We start from the raw sequence: 22,559 nt of genomic DNA on the forward strand, positions 1-22,559 counted from the left end.
ATTGGTCCTGCAGTGGGAGGCGGGCCAGTCCAAAGTTAAACATCTGGAAGCGCTTACTGCTGCTCAGTCCTTTACTCAGTGAGGTTGAGTGGAATACCGTGACTGAAGAGAAGATGTCTTTCATAAAAGTAGATGAAACTTCGGATTTCTCCTTCCACAACCTTCCTTATGGAGTATTCTCCACACCTGACAACGTAAGTGCAATTGTTTTGTGCTCAGCCTCTATTTGCAAATGAGTTTTGTAGAACCGAGAGATGTTCTGTATGGCAGCAACGAGTGCACCCAGAATCATGGTCCATTACATTCTCATTATGAAACCCTGAAAGACCGAAGCCAGTAGGAGTGATAGAATGCAACACAATTCAAACGGCTAAAAACAAAATGATACAAATAAAAAAAATGATATTCCGTTAACGATGTCTTTGTGTGTGTTTATTTTTTTCCAGCCCAAACATCGCATTGGTGTTGCAATTGGAGACCAGATACTGGACCTCAGTGTGATCAAGTCTCTGTTTCGAGGGCCTGTGTGTTCTAAACATCAGGATGTCTTTGACCAGGTGTGTTTAAGCTTGAGTCGTTTTGAGTCTGCCATGAATCAGGCTGGGCAAGACCATGATAGCAAACTAGAAGAGTTACCATGCTAAAGTTATTTTTACTCATCCTATCCCACTGTAGCTGAATGATAGTGCCTCACAAAAAAAAAAGTTCATTTCTTGTGGCCTTAATGTCCGCACTATTTGAAACACGAGTGCAATTCCAGCTCTCTGGAGAGAGGTGGGTTTTGTGGTTCTTTTCCGAGAGCCTTTTTGCCCTAACACTGCTGCACGTCTGCAGCAGTGCAGCTAGTCTGCATAGAAAACATCTACAAATTGTAGTTTGTAGCACACAAGTACAGGGAGCAACACAAAGCTCTTGAAAAGAACCGGATTGTGAGCATAGCATCAACAGCACTATTGGATGATCTCATCTGCTCCAGTATATTTTAACACCAAGTCTGTACTTTAAAAAAAGAAGACACACTGTTATGTGAAAGCACAAATAGAAACAGAATAAACAACATGTGCTGGCTACATGTTTGTATTTATTCATGGTTCAGACAGGGGTTTTCCACCCCACTGTCATGTTTTTATTCACCTAAGTGAAATAGAAATATACTAAATGGTTGCAGGTAGAACTGTTTGGTGTATAATATTTTAATTATTATCTATGTCCTCTCACAAGCCCACACTGAATGCTTTCATGGCTCTCGGTTACGAGGCATGGAGGGAGGCCAGGAGGACTCTGCAAATGTTGCTGTCGGCCAATGAGAGCACACTGAGAGATGACATCAGCCTTCGGAGCAGGTCAGTCTGAGTAGATGTAGGGATTATATATATATATATTCTATATAGAGAGAGTTTATATAGCTCCCAAGATTTTCTTTCAGGCTAAGGTGTTGCATTCTTATGTCTTAAATCTGTATTATCAAAGACTTGTTGCAGAAAGTTTTGTTTTCAGACACATTCATCTTGTTATTCCTATTTATAAACAGCTGTTGTATGTTTGGAAGAGCTTGATCAATAAAGTTTCGAGAAGATACACACTTTATCTCTCAAGAATAAATCTCATTGTTACAATCATTTTATTAGAAAAACTTCATATTCCACTTCATGGACAACAGTGTATAATACGTTTTATGATCTAGATGAGAAATGTATTCATTAATTTAGGAGACTTTGGATCTTGAATATGATGTTAAGATTATCATAGGGTGGCACAGAGGCTCTGTGGTTAGCACTGATGTCTCCCAGAGAGAAGGTCCGGGTTCAAGTCTCCCTTTCTGGGTGGAGTTTACATGTTCTCCCTGTGTCTATGTGAGTTTTCTTGAGGTACTCCAGTTTCCTCCCACCTCCAAAGACATGCTGGTTAGGCTGATGGTTCTACATTGACCCTAGGTGTGAGTATGAATGTGAGTGTGAATGGTTGTTGGTCTCGGTGTTAGCCCTGTGATAGACTGACGACATGTCCAGGGTGTACCCCGCCTCCCAGCTGGGATAGGCTCCAGCAGCCCCCGCGATCTAGTGAGGATAAGCAGTATAAGCAGTAGATGATGAGATTATCATAGAATTTAATTTGACCTGGACTAAAAATAACTTGGCTTAACTTGGTAAAAAGTTACTATTTAACTTATAGTAAAAGTTACTATAAATTAATATTCTACCTGTGCCTGTGTTAGTTCTCTCCAGGTACTCCAGCTTCTTCTCACCATCCAAAGACATGCTTGTTAGGTTCACTGGTGATTCTTAATTGGCCGTAGGTGTGAGAGGTCTGAGATAGAATGAAGACCTGTCCAGGGTCTCGACCAATGCCAGCTGGACCAGAGGACAAGCGGTTGCAGAAAATGAATGAATGAATGAATATAAGCTAATAAAGAGTGTGCAGGTTGTTGTCTCTATCAGAGTGTATAAACTAACAAAAATAACAGGTCCCAACTCCTCAAGAAAAAAAACAAAGTCAAAAAAAACATCTTCTAAAAAGCAATGGCTTGTTACATTTACATGATATACAATACAGTCCACTCATTTTGCTTAGTGGCCTGCACCATGGTACAAGTTCATCTTCACAGAGCTAGAGCATTGGCCTTACTGGATAAGCTGACCTTTAAGTGGCTGATTTAAGCCAGGATTTATCTGTCCGTGAATACGTTCATGTGAAGGAGCTCTAGCTCTAATTACAACTAAATTGCACGCACCATCAACAGGCTGTGAGGTCAGTGATATACATGATCACACAACAAGAGGAAAAAAGTGCTAACTAATAAACCAACATTAAATGTGAGTGTTACATGACATGTTCAGTAGTATGATTATGATATGACTTCTGATATGATAGGCTGTAAGATGTCTTTCATCATCTTCTTATCGTAAAGCACATAGAATTTGATTTGACTTTTGTAGCCTTATAAATATGTATAAACTGTACAATAGCTTCTTATTGAGTGGACGCCCAGTTTTTAATCTCCAAACAGTCCCCTACCTACCGGCTGTCTAACATCCAGTCCTTCCTTGGGACTAACTTCTAACTTGTCTTTTTTGTCTTCATGTCTGCAGAGCATTTGTCCACCAAAGTGCAGCCACCATGCACCTTCCTGCAGACATTGGTGAGCCTCTTCAGCGTCCTGTGGGGTGAAAGTCCTGTGATCGGAGCTGTTTGTTTGTCTAATCGACCAGTGGGTTGCATCCACCAAGAGGCATGACCTCTCCTGTGGCATCACCTCCACGGCTGATGTGTCTGAATAATGCATATGTTCAATACGTTTGTTTAATTTCAAGGCTTGTCTCTCCATTTGACATCCAGGGAATGTTTAATGAGGAGCGTCACTCTGTGTTAATGTCTACACTCGCTAAAGGAGGAGTTAGTACTTTCCACTCTTTCTTTTAAATCCCAGTTCTGTTCCTTTTTCTTTTTTTTCTTTTTTTTGTTTTACATTACAAGTTACTAAATTATTTTTTAGATACATGCAGTTGTCTGGGAGGCTGAAATTGTACAGAGACCAACAGAAACGTCTGACACTAAATTGGGGCTCAATTATTTTGGTTACACTTATAAGATAATACTTTATTGATGGTTATTGATGGTTTATGGTTGTCTTTCATTGTCACATCTTTATTAGAGACATCTGCTGTATCTTAGAGTAAGGTTAGGCTGTTGATATTGTATACACATAAAACATATCTCATGGTTTGGTGAAAGGCACAATTGAGATGTCTTAATGATTGGAATATGTCCTACGGTGTTTTAAGTGGGAACTTGATCTCAGAAAATGGGTGGACTTGAGGCACATCAGCACCAGGGGGCACTGTTGATCAACATACTGTCCTTTGGTTAATTCTCACTTGGCCCATTCCGTCACATAGACCTCACTAATAAAAGATGGGTGCAGGCAGTAGATGCGAATATTTCAGTCTGTTCTTCTTATGAACTCTCCTCTTTTTTTTCTTTTTTTTTTCACAGGCGATTACACCGACTTCTACTCCTCCAGGGATCACGCCACCAATGTTGGCATCATGTTCAGGGGGAAGGAGAATGCTCTGATGCCAAACTGGTACGTTATAAATCAAACCAGCAGCAAAGACTAACATATCTTGATGGAATGGCAATTCTCACGGAGACGCCTCGATACATTCACATAATAGCTGGGGCAGATGTCGAAAGAAAGGCTGAGAGAAACTTTTCAAAGTCTCTGCAAGCTGTGGTACACTGATGGACATTACTCCGTTCCTTTGATTGATTTGGGCTTCAGAGCGTCTTTGTGCAATTAAACACTGGGGCAGAGCTCTCGAAACATCCCCACAGAAAGCGTCCGTCACACAGGACAGACAGCCTTCATTTATTCTGGCCTCTCGTGGGAAGAATTCTAAGGTGGCTGGGAATTCTCCGTCTCCCTCTGAGTCTGTCACTCTGCACATTGGTTAAGCAGGTGATTGGCAGCCTGTTCTTTCTCACTGACAGCCTCTCCTCTGGTCAGCTCTCAGCAATCAGGACACTTTCTAGCCAGAGTTCTTTGATGACATACCACATGTTACTGTCCATATGTTCACAGACAAGGAGACCATCGGTGTACATTATAATGTGTCTAATTTTTTATCCATGAAGTCCTTTTTAAGAATGGTCACTGCATTAACTTGAATGAAAGTTAATCTGGTGTGAAAACTGTTTTGACAATCTGATGTAATTCAAACTGATGGAGTCACTGTGCCTGAAATCATTCTCTACGTGCTGCACTGCATTCACTGTACAAAAAGTTTGCATTCGTTTCCTCCTCCAAGTAACTTTTAAACGGTACACATATTCAGCAATAGTAAGAGAAAATATCATATGGTTCTTAAATTGATATTTTAGTCCAGCTTTAATCAATATTTTTATATTAACATGAGTACAAACAGTGTGGTGATGAGCACTGTGGTCACTGTCACGTACTGTTTTCTGCAGGTTGAGGCTTCCAGTGGGATACCATGGTAGAGCATCATCGGTGATCGTTTCTGGGAGCCCCATCCGTCGTCCCTCAGGCCAGATGAGGCCCGACCAGAGTAAGAGCCATATCTTAACCAGAATTAGGCCATATCATTCATCTGTGTATTTGTTACTCGTTAATTGTGAATCGTTACCCGTCACACATGAATAAAACTGTGCTTATTGCTCAAGTCCTGAAAGTAGAAAATGAATCCAATCAACCAAATGAACAGAAATATTCTACTTGTGAATGTGTTTATTTAATATAAAAATCAATATTACATATCTGAGACCCCTCAATAATTGTAAATCTCAGAACTGAAGTGATCGTGTACTGAGGAATTGCTGAAGTTCTTCCATGTGGCTGTAGACAGCTGATCAGCAGTTACTGGAAACGTTCAGTTGCTGTCACTGCTGTACAGGAGAGTCACACCAGATACTGAAAACAAGGGTTCACATACTTTCGCAACTTATTTCCTTATAATAATTGTCTTGAATAAATAAACACAACCATATATTATTTATGTTTTACCGGTTCTGTTTGTCTCCTTCCGGGACTTGTCTGAAAATCTGCTGAAGTTTTGATTTGTTTTTATGCAGAGGTGGAAAAAATGCTGAAGGGCACAAAAACTTTCAAGCTGCCCTGTAAAATGATGAGCAGGTTTCCAGCCGCAGCAGGCAGCTCTTTTGAGAAAAGGCTCAGATAAACCTTCTTCACGCGATCTGCTCAGCAACAAACGGCAGACATGCAAAGCTGGAATATAGTTAAATATTTATCTGCTGAAAAGTCTCATATTTTGAGTTGGAGTGATTATGCTACTCCCCTTTACTGACAGATTGTCTTATTCTAAATTCAAGATGTTTATGTTTGTTAATACGGTGTATGTTGCTACATTCATTGGTTTTCCCATGCTACCAAAGGGCAAACATGGAGTAAGGTAGTAACATAGCAGCCCAGCAGGGCCCTCCAGTGGTTTTAAGGTTGTATAATAAATCATTATTGTCATGTTACTTTTAAGGCAGGTTTTAGTCACTCAACCTGTCCCCGAATGTGAATTCTCATGATGTGACCACCAGATTCTGGTACACCGAGTTTAACTTGATAACCCTGTTTGTTTTGTGCTTTTTCTTAGCAAAACCTCCGGTGTTTGGCCCATCTAAGCAGTTGGACATTGAGCTGGAGATGGTGATTACAGTATTTACTTTATCCAATAACCCTTGTGTTGGTGATGTTTGAGTAGATTTTGAAAGAATTTGATTGCAAAAGAGTTGCCATACTAAAGGGCCTCCTGTCCCTCTCTTTTTTCCTTAGCATACATAGCAGTAAGATAGCATAAAACTCTATTACACTGCTGTTACATTAAAGGTGTGTTTTCTCATCTTCTCAGGCATTCTTTGTTGGAGGAGGGAATCGACTAGGGGAGCCCATTCCCATCAACAAGGCCCATGAACACATCTTTGGCATGGTACTCATGAACGACTGGAGTGGTGAGAGTCTCTGCACAGCACATCACACCAACAGTCTTTGTTGGTATCTTTGGTCTTTGGTTTGAGTCTAATTTCTATTGCTGTCCCTATTTTTAGAAAAAATAAAATGAATCAAACAGACAGATGATTTGATACTGAACTAAATGTGTATTAGAGAACTGATGTTTATGTCAGTAAAATCTGTTTGAACCGATGCTGATGATACACTACGCACTAATTAACAGTGGCATTTCACTAAGAAGCACACTTGTTCTTTAATTTAACTGTGCATTATAGATGCCATTTCAGTCTCTTCAGGTTTGATCAGATGGAAGTGGTTTGGGATTAAATGGCAGAGTCAGTCATCGTCAAAACCTGAGTGGGAATGTGTATTATTGATTCAGCAGGAAAATCTCCTGAGAGGTAATGCATAGAGCTGCTCCTCCAGTTTCTCTAATATGGCCTCTTCAGTCTTGGCTCGGTCATACTGTAGCCTGCCAAACAATCTCCTCAGTCTCTGTGCTGAGCAAAAACATCAAACAAATATTATTTGAGGCATTTCTTCCTAGGGTGATCATGATTATATCAACTAGAAAGTTCAGCTCCACGGTGTGAGAGGATTTCTGTCACCGCATGCTACTGCAGAAAGGACCAGCTCAATAAGTCATCCTGGCTTGCTTCATTTAAATTAACTTAACATAATGAGTTAAGAAATTTCAACTTCATTTAATGAGTTCTTGGTATTCCAGCTGAAGGGCTTAAGCCAGTTCAGTGAAATGGAAATTTCAATGTCAAACTAACCTGACAATATGAGTAACAGGGCCTCTCATGAACTGACTGGTAGTAATATTAATGCGCCATAAAAATAGTGCTTGAAATTTTGTCTTGATCTGATGAGGGATGAATAATTGTCATATAAGATCTTTAGAAATATGTCAAAGACTGCCTTAAAAACAAGAGTCAAAGTAACTTGAAAAGTCAGTTGGTGTGAATATATATTAGTTAAACTGAAAATTGAAAACTGTGAGTTGAAACAATCTTAAGTTAACAAGATAAAGTAAGTTTCATTTAATGCATAATGTAACACAAAGTCATTTCAACTCAGAATATGAAGTTCAAACAATAAATGGCCATTAATTAAACAATTTCTATATCTTAACTTTCTGGGTTTAAATAAAGCTTTTCTCAAAGTTGAGTTTACTCATGTATTTAAGGCAGCTTTTAAACTATAAGTTAAACATGACGAAGCACAGACTGCACATTTACAGCAGGGCTAGTCAGTTTAAACACTGCATGTGAACACACTTCTAACTTGACTCACAAGTCTAGAATATATTCTTAGTCAGACTCAATAACACATTATGAATACTTAATTAGAAAGGTGCTGTCATCCTGTTTAATGCAGAACATGTTTATTTCAGTGAAGACAATTATTAAGTCAATTCATACACTTTCATCCTCCAAACAGGAGAGCCTCCCTGCTGCTGTGCTCAGTATGTCAGCACTCTGTAATCTACTCTGCAACGCTGCCTCGAACACTTCTTCTCTGACACAACCTGACTGGCTGTGATTTAAGAGGCCATTTAGCGAGTACAGCAAGTGGCATTTCAACTAGTTCTTTTCCTTCTATCGCTCCTCCGGCAGAAACCACATTAGCCCTGTGTGTGTAATGTGCAGTGGCAGATATTACTGCTTCAAGTGGGAGGAGGAAAACAACATTCTCATTAAGGATTCACTTTACTCTTTCAGCTCCAGGGACAACGTGCATAGAGACAGTTTTAGGAGTGTTATTCTGTTCAAAATGTTGTCACTCTGTAGTTCGTTCCCACTGCTCCAAAGTGACGCCGTCCTGTCACTGTTTAAATGCACTTCAGTGTGCATTTACCAAGTGAAGTGCAGTCCGGACTCCTTTTGGTTCGAGATTCGGTTTAGAATGCAGTGAGCTTAGCTGTCACATTCAGTTCATTCCAAAGTAAACATGTATAAATCTGGTAGCTGTGGACACTGTTACTTACAGCAAAGTGAGAAGATCCTGTCTGTGTCTGTGAATAGGAGTGATGTGAAGAGAATGTGTGCATCGTGGACAGGCTGACAGCAGCACTCCCAGTCGCCAGCAAGTGGAGCTATGTTACTGAAAGCTACACACACTTGTCAGTGTGGTCACATTGGGTTAAGCAGTTGTTGATAGAGATTCATTTGTGCGTATGCTGAATGCCCATGTCGGGACGTAGCAGGGGAAGGGACGAGACAACTGGAAGAAAAGTAAGAAATAAAGTTAGTGGGGTGGAACCTATAACAGGGTCAACAAAAGGGAGCTGCAGACGCATGGCAGCGTATCTGTAACAAAATAATCAAAAAACTAAAAGAAAGCGAAAGGCACAAGGAACCAGGGAATACTAGGAATCACACAAGAAGTTGACAGGAGACAAAACAAGTACATCCAGGAATATAGAAAAGATGAACTGACCAATGAGAGAGTACTTAACAACGATCAAGCGTAACATTATGACCACCTTCCTAATATTGTGTAGGTCTCCCTTGTTCCTCTAAAACAGTTGTGACTCATCTGAGGGTGTCCTGTGGTGTCTGGTAACAGGATGTTAGGGGTGTTACGACATGGGTCAAGAGGCAAAACATAAATGTAGACGCCTGACGATGTTACAAAAAAATAAGGGTTTATATCATTAAAAAGGAAATAAAAAGACAACAAGTCAGACATGGTGAGCTTCTGCAGCTGCAGTGGCCCTTTATTCAATCAGGTATTAAGCACAAACCATAGACACATGCACAGCCGGGTGCAGAGGGGTGTAACAGGGGGTCTTTGGGTCCTATGGGTTGAGGGGAGGGGCCTCTGTGAATCATCCCACAGATACTTTATCAGTTTGGGATCTAGTGAATTTAGAGGCCAGGTCAACTCTTCCTGTCAGTGGTCATAATGTTACGCCTGATCAGTATGAAACTAATGGGAAACAGGACAGAGGTAGAATCTGAATCTGGATCAGAATGTGTTCACACGTAGGAGGACTTCCTAGCCTATCCCAGCATCACTGGGTGAGAGGTGGTGTAAACCCTGGACAGGTCTCCACTTTATCACAGTACTAACACAGTGAGACAGACAACCATTCACACTCACACCTACGGCCAATTTAGAATCACAAGTGAACCTAGCGAGCATGTCTTTGGACGATGGGAGGAAGCTCCACACAGAAAGGCCCCAGTCGGCCAATGGATTCAAACCCAGAGGCATCAGACCACTCCACTGTACCGTCCAACTAAGCCACAGTGTCCTAACTCAGTCTTAAGAAGAGCTTACAGGAGTTTCCACTTCTAAACATCCAGTGAATGAGGAGTTATGGGGAGTGTTATGCCTTTGAAATGCACGCAACACATTCGCTGCACTAAATGGTTCAAAGACATCCCACTGGTACACACAGAGTGCTGCACAGTAGAGCCCAGTTTCTCTTTCTCTCGGCAGAGTTGGAGATTTCTTCATTCTGTGGCATTCCTGCTGACTGTGCAGCTAGAAAGCGAACTGACATGGCTTTCATTTTGCACTTGACTGCTGATGCCCTCAGGAGATCAGTCTGTGCGGAGTTCACCACGGACCCTCTTTGGATATTTCTTTCCTTCTTCCCTTCGTTTTAATTGAGAAGCCATTTTTAAAGGCTCATAGTGTTTGAGGGGAAGCTTGGCCAATGGGCCGTGTCAGTGTGCTAGGACAGAGGTATATAGCAGTAAGCATCAAAGCTCTCACAGAGCAAGATAATCTCCCTGCTGCTTCATTAGCTTCACAGGGCGTACTCCTATGGGACCTCAGTGTGTAGGGGGATAGGCCCCCTACTATTACTGTGCATTATGAACTTCACACAGTACGAGCAAGAGGTGGAGCAAAATAGAAACTGATTTTTTGGACATGAACAGATAATATGCCACGAACACATCTGTCTGATTGAGTCTGCTTCTGTACTGATAATAAAGCAGACCCCACATTACCTGAATAAGTCATTATCTTCATGCTCCATTTCCTGCTATGCTTAGCCTCTTATTTCTTTATGTGCAGTGACAGGATCTTCTTGCGCATTTTTAAAAACCTTCTTCAAGGTGTTCCCACGCTTCTTTTGTGTCGTGTAGCTCCATAAACAGACGCGTAAACACATCTTTATTCGTTTACATAGTGAATTAGCTATACCTGTTGTACCAGCCAGGAGAGGTGGTCCTCCTGGCTGCTATAGCTGAATTCCTCAATGTTTGCTCATTGGTACTCCTGCCTCAGTTCTGTCATGGGTTCCATGGCACTGGCAGGAAATGCATGTACATCTGCCAAATAGTGGGCAGGGACAACAGAAGCTCATTTGCATTTACTGCCACTGACACTGTAACATCCTGTTTGGAGCTGGGCTGAAACAATCCGTGCGGTTTGGAGCGAAAACTCGAACGACACATTTGTAAGACATGAGAGACTCAAATCCACCCGTTAAAAACAGGGCATATTATGGAACGTTCAAACAAACGTAACTCAGAGTGTTTGTTTAAACACCCGTTCAACCTCAGAAATCTGAGATGTGACATTTTTCTGTCTCTGCGACGGGTTGATATTTACGCTGCCAGCCAGTTTGCGGTAACGCAGATGGCGCCTGAAAGGCTCACCGAGCAGAATGAAGCGGGAGTGACGAACTGTTCTCTGTTGTGAGAAATGATCTGTCAGAGATGGAACAGTGAGGTTGGCAGGGAGGAGCAGCAGACACTGCACCTCTTTCCCATTCACCATTTGTTGTTGTGTGGTGTTGGATTAACCACAGCATGACACACGCGTACTATCTCACATGGTGGATGATCAGCAGTTTTTGATGGAGTAAACATTGAATAACAACAGTAATAGATGCAATAACTGTGAATATGAAGAATAAGCATGGTTACATAACAGGGATACTCCTTGCATATTCTCTAAAGCATAAGATGCATATTTACCAGTTTACTTGTGTTTGTTCTCAGCCCGAGACATTCAGGCATGGGAGTATGTTCCTCTGGGTCCTTTCCTGGGTAAAAACTTTGGGACAACCATCTCACCCTGGGTCGTTCCGATGGAGGCGCTGTTGCCTTTCGCAGAGGCTAACCCCGTCCAGGTGAACACAGGAGTCGCACAGTGTGTCTCTTCATTTATATTCACATGTTGAATGTGACACATACACACATACACATCCTGCTCTCTTTACATTAAGAGCTTCTTATTGACTATATGTCCGGATCCTGATGTTGTAACGGTACAGGACTATCAAAGCAAATTTTAAACAAGCCTAAAGAGTTTTTAAGGTTTGTTAACATTCCATTTCTTCTCTGCCCACAGGATCCTGAACCCCTTCCATACCTGCAAGACCATGACGCTTACACATTCAACATCAACCTGTTTGTGTCTCTAAAAGGTACCATACGAACTGACTGTCATCAAGCTCAACATACACAGGAGTAAAGTACTCCTCAGAGAGCAGCTGTGTGTCATCATCTATATTAATGGATTATTATTGCTGGTGCATTGATGTGAAAGTCACAATTTCCTGTTGCAGACAGTCTAAGGTCAAACTACCTCTAACTTTAATAATAACTCAATAACAGCACAACAGCTGTCGGGTATATTTAGTTTATTTTCCTCTGTGCTGATCTGCAGTAGAGAAAGTACAACTACCACAAGTAAATAGAATGCAGCTATTCACTTTAACAAGCTGAACAATAGCACGCTATGGTGAGAAGATTAATTTCTGCTTTCACCGTAACCTTATTCTGTGGGTGTAAAGTACTGTATGCTATGAAGTGATTGTCTGTCACCATAAGTAACAACTCCTGTTTGTCCTCCAAGGACAGGACATGGCAGAGGCTGCAAATATCTGCAAGTCAAACTTCAAGGTAAGATCATCATGTGTGGAGACAATACACGGGAACTACCTGTGCTGTTTTATGTATGCAGCAAATAATACAGTGCATCATCTGGTATTTGTGGCAGAAAATGAACCTTATTTGTTATATATGTTGGGCCTAAATGCCTGTGTAGACTGGACAGAGACAGCCATGCTGTCAAACATTCATGAAGGTGTCAAAGTATTAGCAGAACATTTACTAAGTAAACAGAAGTAAACTGATTATTTCATTTACTGTATGCTTCAAGAAACCCTGGATTTCCTACTTCCTATGTTTAAACAGACCTGTGTTTAAACTCTTAACAGACCTCTGTCTCTATGTCTCTGTCTCAAGTACATGTACTGGACCATGAAGCAGCAGCTCACCCATCACACTGTTAATGGCTGCAATGTCAGACCAGGAGATCTGCTGGCTTCTGGCACCATCAGTGGACCTGTGAGTGTCTGCGAGCCCAGTGTAGTTACTGAAGACTAACAATTAAGTATATGGGTAGAACTGTCATATAACTCCCGTATCCACTACACATTACACTATTGCTTTTAATTCTGTTTGTTTTGTTTTTTTTTTCTAAATTTCTATTATAGGGTTTCTACATTATATCTCTTTGCTTTTACATCTTGTTGCCTTTGTCACTTTTAACCCGTCTTTCTTTGTCCTCAGGATCCAGAGAGTTTTGGCTCCATGCTCGAGCTGTCATGGAGAGGATCTAAGAGCATTGATCTGGGAGGAGGAAATAGTAGAACCTTCTTGAATGATGGAGATGAAGTCACCATCACAGGTCTGAATGAGGATAAATATTAACATCATTTTTTTGTTACACCTCCATAATAGCTCAATGCAGTGAGATCATTTGGAAGCATCTGACAATATTTATTGAAGGAGCAACAAATGAAAGCTTTTTTCTATTAGGCACGGATGCATTATTTATTTGACCGGTCTTCCCTGGTAATGTTTTCAAATTTTTTTAACATAATATCACTTTATAATGTAGGTTTTCAGTTAAAATGTCTCATTTCCAAGCACAAAATCAAGAGAATCCATACATCACCTTTATAAAAGTTTTATGAGAGGTTTATGAGACTTTGGAAAGTTCCCCTCCATCAGAATAGCTCCCTACTCATGAGCCAATGGAACTTTAGTATATGTATGTTGACTATACATGTAGTACCCACCTAGACCAGACCAGACACCCCCACCTCATAGCAGTGACACTCCTTGATGGCAGCAGTCATCCCCAGCAGGATGCAGCCTGACACACACATACACACAAACAGTTTAGGAACAACTAAAAAAAACATTAAGAACAGCACAATGTGTTGACCTGGATTATTAATTATCTGATCTAATCATCAGTTGTTAATTAGTGCACTGGTGCCAGCAATGAAGAGATGTGCTGTAGTCAGTTTGCCAGATATGACTGTATTATGGAAACAAATGTACAGCATGAGCTGCCAGATCAATCTACATGGCCGTTCCAGTAAGAAGGTATAAGCTTTGACACCTAGATTGTTGTTCTGAAATGGGAGTATTTATTCCTTTAGGTCTGTTAGTTTGAGTTGGTGTGAACACAGCAATCGCTTAATTTCAGAACAAACTAACTGAGCTAAGAACAGGTAGACTGCAACTGCTCCCAGGGCGTGTTCTCTTTCAGTGTGCATATATAATTATACTACCAACTAGTTTACCTGATGCAAGGCAACAGAGGTGACTGACAGCACACTCCTCCTTTGGAGATGTGTGGCCTTCTTGTTCTTGTTTTCGCCATATAGACCATAACTGAGCAAACTCAACATGTTAATGTTTTTGAATGAAGCAGAACAATATTGCCCTTGGTTTCTAATAGAAAAAAAAGCAGACAGTTTTCCAACTAAGACTGGAAACATGCAACAATGTACCGTTGAAACACTGTGGAGCAAAATGGGCCGGATGCCAGAAATGATGATAGGAATGATAATTTAGTTTGCTCCAGGGCACGCTGGTAAGCCATCAAACACACCTACTCCCAGTGCACTCCAATTTGCTGGAGTTAAGATGCAGTTCGGCTGAACCTGTGATCATTTTGACACGGCAGTCAGGCTTTAGCATGCATTTGCATTTTAAACACCTGCAAGCCATGGATTCACCTGGACTCTCTAAGAGAAGAGTCAGATGTTAAGTGACAGAGCAGCAACTGCAGTTTACAGCTACTGTTACCTGTGTTACTATAATTTCTCCTCTAGATGAACTTCATTTTATCTACATAATATAATAAAACTGATCCAATCCAAAATATCCATAATTAGGCGTTTTAAATTATACTGATGTCCAACCTCTTCCTCTGCTTAGGTTACTGTCAAGGAGATGGATACAGGGTGGGGTTTGGACCATGCAGAGGAACCATCCTTCCTGCCCTGCAGCACTGAAACACACTTACTCCTATTTATGTGGGCACCATTTTGTTGAACATGAACACCAGAAGACACGGACACACTGGAAGTATCTCATCCTGAATCTGATGACTGCAATAGCAACTACTCTGCTAAGGCACTAGCCCCCACTCCCTCAACTCACACACACACATATAAATCCACACACACCTCCTTCTTAAGAGAAAGATGCCAGAATAGTTAATAATTGATGAACATTTTCCTCTGATTCAGTGAATTTGATCTGAAAGCTCTGCAGAGTCATCCAGTGACCTTGTTATTGAAATCCTCTGAAGTGTTCAACCCACATAATGTCCAATGTTACTGCTGTACCAGGACCAGTGTTATTGATGTTTTATGTGTACTGACTTCAGATGTATCATAAAATGAACAATTTTTTATTATCTGTAGTGTTGTTTTCCTTATCGTGCATGTGAACTGGAACTACTTTTAAGTGTGACACATTCATTCAGGTATGGTAACTTATATTTTTATCAGCATTACCACATTTTATATGGACCCAACCCATGAATTCAGCCTAATAACCATAAATGCCTGCACATTCAAAAGTCAGAAATGGAATATTTCTCAGTAAAATACACCACAATACTCAAACACTTGGAACTCAAACCCTATAAATATTGCTGAAGGGCAGAAATACAGACGCCCATCTATCCAAATAGATGTTATTTATTTATACAACAAACAGAACAAAAACTGTAGTTTTGGGGAAAGAGTGATGAAATAAAATCTGCAGCATCTTTCTACCTTCTCACCTACAGTAAATGCAGTGCACCATCTGGGTTGCTGTTTAATGCAAACGTTGTCCTTCCTTCCATGCTGAGAATTCACCCGAAGATGATCTACTTGCCCATGTCACAAAGATTAATAAGCAGGTAAACAGCAAGTAATCACAATATTTATTTCATGCCTCAATATCTTTAAATATAAACACTGAGAGCATGAGAGACCATAAAGACTGTGATTTCTCACCATCTCGTCACTTAGTCTTCACTAACAAGCTGTAATTAAATCTAAAAAGGAAATTAAATTATACATTAGCCATTTGAGATGTTAAGATCTTCACTATCATCTGGACCTGCATTGGATGGGAGTAAATGACAAGAAAAATGTAGAATAACCCTAACCTTGTCCATAAAATCATCCTGTGGAACTGTGGAAATATATGTATATGTAATGTCAGTGGCAGCTGGTGGTGAACTGTGGTGGGTGGGCTAACAATTTAATAGGCATCAAAAGAAACAAGAAACATCCCCTACAATAGACACAGTTACATCAATTACAGGTACACTATAGTTTAGTGCTCTACATCAGTGGTTCTTCTCATCTGGTCTGGGTTAAGGACTCGCCAACTCTTAGTTACAAGTCATGACCCAAAAATTTTCAACTTCTCAAATGTATTGAATGAAAAGATTGTGCCATCGAAGACATGACGTTCAGATTTTTTGATGTGATGTCATCAACATCAAAGCCTGCCTTTGAGTATACTGTAAATAGGGCTCAACTCCTGAAAGCCACAAATGAGTTTTTGATCGGTATGCCTACCAGAAGACAGACAGCGAGTGAACGGGAAGATTACTTCATATTCAACAAAGCAACAGTCAGAGAATCGAACAGTAAACACTATTTGATTTATATATGGCTGCCACATCTGCAGATGTGCCTGCTGCAGATCCTGCTGTATGTGGAGCACTTCCAGATATTCCTGTAGCAGCACCCACAGCACCTCCAGGAACTTCTGAAGAGCCAAAAGTTCCTGTTGCTGCTCTCAACGTACCTGCTGCACCAAACCCTGCACAGATCACCATAAGGATCAAAGTGCAACCTTTGGCATTGCCAAAGGTTGACTAAATTGTCATCTTCAACCAGGCCAGCTGCAGAAATACCTGTCAATGCCACACAGCACTCTGCAGCAACTAAAGTACATCCAATTCTCCAAATGCTGCGTAGAAACACAGCTGAGAAACCGCAGCCTGCTGTCAAGCCTGAACTCACCAGCGCTGGGATCAAGACCGACACTCTACTTCAGATCTCGGAGCTAGAGTTTTACAGAATTCTGGGCGAAGGGACGGACAAGATCTCTTCACTGGAGCAAGAAAAGGCTGGACTAAGAAAAGAGTTGGAGCAACTGAAAGAACAGCTCACAGCCAAGGAAAAAAGGCAAAAGAAGAGATGGCTCTTCTTCATCAGGAGCTCAGCAAGAAAGGAGAGATGCATGAATGTTGATGCATGTACGGTAAAGAGCTAGAAGAGGCTCTCCAGGCACAAGAGCGAAACAGGAAGGAAGCTGAGGACTGTCTTCAACAACAAGCAGATGAGACCACTAAAGTTAAAGCTGCACTGACTCTCATGCAGAGTCAGATGGAAGAGCAACAACATCAGTGGGAGGAGGAAAAACTCCACTACCTTTCTGAGAACATAGTGATGACATCAATTATGACGGCTGCAGCTACCAAGATGCAGGAGGACCTGGAAAACCAGAAAAGACAGTGGGACCAGGAAAGGGCCAACCTCCAGCACCGTATACAATCCACGAATGAGGCCACCAAGAAGACGGTGGAGGAGGGGGAAAACTCCAGAAAGGCATTAAAGGACAGACTGCAACATCTAGAACAGCAGATTGAGGAGGCACTGAAAAAAGTGAAGAAGAAATTTCTGAAGAAGTGATTCCTCAACTTTTTCAGAAGAACTTGAGAGACCCAGCCTCAGTCTGACCTCTGTCATAACCACAGTCCTACCAGCCCCTCCTCCTCCAACCCCTCCCACACTGAACCTCCCATCCCTTTCCCCTAACCCAAACTCCCATTTTAGTTTTTTGTTGTGTGAATGTGAGTGTGAATGGTTGTTTGTCTCTCTGTGTTTGTCCTGTGATGGAGCCCTGTCCAGAGTGGCCTGGTGTCTCTCTGTGTTCATCCTGTGATGTACTGGCAGCCTGTCCTTACGGTATTGGACAAAAACATCGTTTGTCCATTGCCTGCAGGAAGAAGCTCCAGACATCAACAGGAATATGCTCTAACATCTATGGACAATGAATGAATGAGTAAATTAATGAATGTTTTCATTAACAGCATGAAAATAAAATAATTTAAAAAAAACATATACTAATGTTTACACATCTCTTCTATAACTGAGTTCTGAGTTGGACAACATTTATTATTTTTAGTATAATTTTCAAAATAAAATGAATTGTTGCAAGGTTTAAGAAAAAAAACTTGAAACAGCTTTCATTATTTGTGCAGGTTATAATTCATAGGTTTATTCTTTTATGTTATGGTTTTGTTCTTTTTGCAGTGATGTACATGTAACTGACCCCTTCATAGATTGATGAAGAGTTTTGCAGCAATACCTTCCTCACAGTGTTACTGCTAATCCTATGTGTCTATTTTAATTATGTGTCTCTTTACTTTTTTATTAATGTGTTTGGACATAATGAGACCCTAATGTCGGAACTCAGACAGAATCAGAATTACTTTATTGATCCCAGGGAGAAATTACTCACCCGTTGTTTTCTTATAGACAACACTAAACTTGACTTCAACAACACTACGTTTCACTTTTATTTCAGGCAAAATAAAAAACTAAATTTATGACACAGTCACAAAGACACTAAATTATCTGTAATCTACATTTATCTACAAATACGAGATGTCATAATACAAATCTCAAATCATGTTTAAATTAGCAAATAAGGTATTAATATTAATAATAGGCACAAACCACTGTGAATTTCAAATAATAAAAACCCTCACGTTTGTTTGTTTTTGTCTGTTTTTTTTTTTTTTTGGTTCTGTCTGTTCACTATTCTAAAAGGAGACAAAACAAACAATAACCTTCAAATTTAAAATGGGTTAGAACAGATACATTTGTCTTAGTTTGCAAGATCATCAAGTTTCCTCATTTTTCTTCTTCTTATCAGAATCATTAACTGGATTGTTATAAAAAGTCAAGGCTTACTATTTGATCAGGTGGTTGAACAGTTGCGTCAGTTTTATCAATAATCAATTACTAAGAAAGAGTAACACAGAACAATCAACAGTGATGTTAAAGAAAAGTATAAATGAAGGTCCTGATCGTTAACTGCATTTGCAACAAAACCAGCAATTTCAGATCAGCTTTACTTGGTGCTTATTCAAGGAATGTCACTGTTTTTATACATTTCTCTTGGAGTAATTGAAGGGGTATAGGTATAACAATAAGAAAAGATTAAAAAAAAAAAGAACAAGGAGGCAATATACAGGTATTTATCAGATCAGTAACTGTACATATACATATAGCAATATTAATATACAGAGAAGTGTATTTAAGCAATATTACCCAAGAGGGTAATATTGCGAGTATACAACAATTATCAACAAATATTATATATTATAATAATTATTATTCTATTGTTAAATTAACAACAGACCGATCCATTTTGTAGCGTATTTTTCAGCCGTTTTCTGCTCCAGTTCTGACAGTTACAGTGTTGCCATGGAGATGGATACAATGTTGCCACAGACTTGGCAGAGCAATATTTTTAGTGATGAGTCAGCCGTGCTGTAATGCTGATTTGAACACGTTCTAAATGTCTTATTGACCAATCAGATTGCTTGATCGGAACTACCTGTTGTATAATTGTGCATTTGCAATAAATTAAAAAGAATAGGGAAGTGCAAATAAACTGTAATACTAAAGAATGAAATGTACCAACGCTGCTGTGTTTCATTTGATGTATGAATATGTACGTGTAAGTGCCACATCAGCTGATTTTAACATGTTTTATTTGAAATGTCTAGTCTTCTTCATTCTTTACTTACTTACAGCAAGTAGTTGTGGGCTTTTATTTTGTTTCTGGTGTGACTTATGCTGTACATTATGTTTTCTAGCTGTGCTTGCTGGGTCCGTGCCGTATCTCCTCCAAAAAGCAGGCACAGAAAACAGAAAAGTGAATTCTTGACTACACTTGCCTTTAGCCAGTCATTTCTTTCACACCAAGAAACACAAAACTTGGTATTTTGTCGTTTATCCCTTTGAGTTATTTGAACATCGTTGGTCGATGTGATTCCATTCTGCCATCTTCTAACTTTTCCCCCAAAGACACTGAGGAAAATGGATTAGAAATCAAGTAATCCACCTTGTTCATGCTAACACTGCCACAGCTGAACTTCTTCCTCCTCCCACTCTGGAACCAGCAGCTCTTTGACCAATGACCAGCGGCCTGAGGGCTGACTAGGTTTAGCCCAAATGATCAGTGAATAATAGGAGCATAACACTTAGTGTAAGTGATTAACACCTGTCAATCACTTACAAGAATTAAATGAATCAAAGTGGACTCTATGCATTTGGGCGGTAAAAAATCAGCCCATTTAGAGTTATTCTGTGTTTTTTCTTTTGACTTATTGGTGCTGTTGCTGCCCTTGGCATCACCAAAACTTAAAACAATCTGTTATAAATTATAATTTTCTCCTCTTTTTTTAATACCAGCCATCCCTGTGTAATCTACAATAAATATACTATACTCTTTATCTTATCACCACATAAGTTATGCACAGGCCTACCTTATTAATTTGGAAACTAATTCCAAGAGAAGACAGCGTGGAGAAGCACAGAGAATACATCCACACATTTAAACTAGATGATACAATTACACAGTTTACATCAGATTCTGTGTAGAAAAATCTCTTTGGATAGCATTACCGTGGCCTCCAGTATTACTATTAAAAACCTTGGTGTGACCAGGATATGTCCTTTAATTCTCACATAATGCAGGTGACTAGGACTGCTTTCTTTCACCTTTGTAATATCATCAAAATTAGGAACATCCTGCCTCAGAGTGATGCTGAAAAACTAGTTCATTTAAGACTTTCCTTTTTGACAAAGCTTATACTTAGAGCTGGACTTAACCATCCCTTAGTTATGCTGCTATAGGTCTAGGCCAGGGGTCGGCAACCTTCAACACTCAAAGAGCTATTTGGAACCACCTGTCCCATAGAAAAGAAAACACTGGGAGCCACAAAACCCCTTTGACATCTAAACTGAAGATAACATTGCATATATTGTTGCATTTATGAAATGAAAGAACTGCTACAGAGAAAAAAAAGTTGTGTTTATGCATACATAACAGGGATTTATCCATGGTTAGCTTACCTGCGGTCGAAAAAAATCAATAAATTGCGAGCTGGACCTGCCGGCGGGTGTCGCACATCGGCAGTCGTGACGTAAATTTTGAGTGACAAAAAATTAAACACGTTTTATTTTAATGTTTCAAGATCACCACAAATTCTCGTACGAATTCGAATTATATTTAAAAAACTAACGAACTAAAATAAAATACATTTGAATTAAATACTCAAAAACAAGGAGTAGATGTGCTGCAATGCACTGTGGGAGTTCATTGTTTTTGATGTCACGACGACTATGAATATGAGTGGTGTGGCATTCAGTGTCATTCAGTTGTTGCTTAACTCATTCATGTTCAGTACTGAGTGAACAGTTACTGCTTTTCTGAGGCAGTTAGTGTGAAAAAGTGAATGACTTTACTCGTCAGCCCAGACTCTCTTGAGACAAACTGTATTGGTATTGATGCACTATAAATAAAATTGAATTGAAATTACTGAGCAGGCCCAGCTAAATCTGTTTCTGCACCAAGATGGAAAAGGAAAAGATCTATGTACATTTAAAAGAAGGCTCATTGTTAGACTGGAAAGGCATCAGCTTTAGTCACAGAGACGGCTCAGCTGTTTACTGTCTCAGTAGGGACAGGGACTAAAGGAGCTCTACATTCAGACCTGTAAAAAAAATATTTCAGTAAAAACGTCAGAACTTGTGGTGATATATTAGTTTAATATCTGGCAAAAAAGAGCAGCTCTTTTTTTCCGATGTCTGAGAATGTCATGTAGGATGTGATCAGACCATAGCAGCAAGCATGGAATATTATTAGAATTGCAGTGTATTTTATTTATTTAAAAAACATAAGCATAACAACAACATAAATATGCTGATTGTAGCCAAAGCTAATTTCCATCTGTTGTCCCTGAGGCAGGTTGTTGTTCATAAAAAAAAACACACACACGAGAAAAAATATACATAGAAAAAATGTAGAAAATACCCTGGGAGGAACTAAATATCGACGTAGCAATAAATACTCATACACAAACAGTTTTAGTGGGACAAACAAATAGTGTATCAGTTCATTTGTGAACATGACAAGAAAGGTGAAATACAATCAAGGCTCAATCTACATGCACATTCTCCTTTAAATGGGTGGTGCTGGGAGCAGATCCCCAGGAAAGTTCACAATAAAAAAATCACAAGTTGCTCCCACACAAACATTTAAGCTCTGTTTATTTTGTCTAGGGCCAATGTTTCGGTCTATTGACCTTGATCAGGAGTTGTTGTGTGACTTCCTTTTAAAACTCGAGAGCGTCTATGCAATTACTTGATTATAGGTGTCATCACACCAGAACATTAGAGACCAGAGAGAGGAACTGAATATTAAAAACATAAAATGCTAATCAGTTTGTCAAACAACAATATATTCAGGACCACAATTGTGGCGATCAAGAAGAGAGAAAAAGATTAAGATCTGTTACGGCCTTACTGGCTGGTTGCATGGTTACATGGCTACAGAGATGTGGACAAAAAGTAAATGGTCGCATGAGTCATCCTCAACCACATCCTCTACAAGGGCTCGAGTGACACATACCAGTAGAAATCCTTGACTGCTCTCCTCCAGTATCATCAAAACACCCCACCAGGGAATATCTGTCAGGAGAATGGTGCTTC

At 40.0% G+C, this 22,559-nt stretch overlaps 1 protein-coding gene across 1 annotated transcript; it reads left to right on the plus strand.

Annotated features, from left to right (window-relative positions):
- The first annotated feature begins 18 nt into the window (after positions 1–18).
- fah (fumarylacetoacetate hydrolase (fumarylacetoacetase)) lies at positions 19–15,178 on the plus strand. The gene is made up of 14 exons (XM_047580912.1): positions 19–194; positions 447–557; positions 1,222–1,343; positions 3,090–3,139; positions 3,994–4,084; positions 4,972–5,069; positions 6,126–6,178; positions 6,381–6,480; positions 11,452–11,582; positions 11,804–11,879; positions 12,311–12,357; positions 12,703–12,804; positions 13,030–13,147; positions 14,695–15,178. The coding sequence occupies exons 1-14, from the start codon at positions 114–116 to the stop codon at positions 14,769–14,771; spliced, it is 1,257 nt and encodes a 418-aa protein (XP_047436868.1). The 5' UTR covers positions 19–113; the 3' UTR covers positions 14,772–15,178.
- The last annotated feature ends 7,381 nt before the right edge of the window (positions 15,179–22,559 follow it).

Source organism: Mugil cephalus, chromosome 3, assembly GCF_022458985.1.
Source record: "Mugil cephalus isolate CIBA_MC_2020 chromosome 3, CIBA_Mcephalus_1.1, whole genome shotgun sequence".
Lineage (NCBI taxonomy): Eukaryota > Metazoa > Chordata > Actinopteri > Mugiliformes > Mugilidae > Mugil > Mugil cephalus.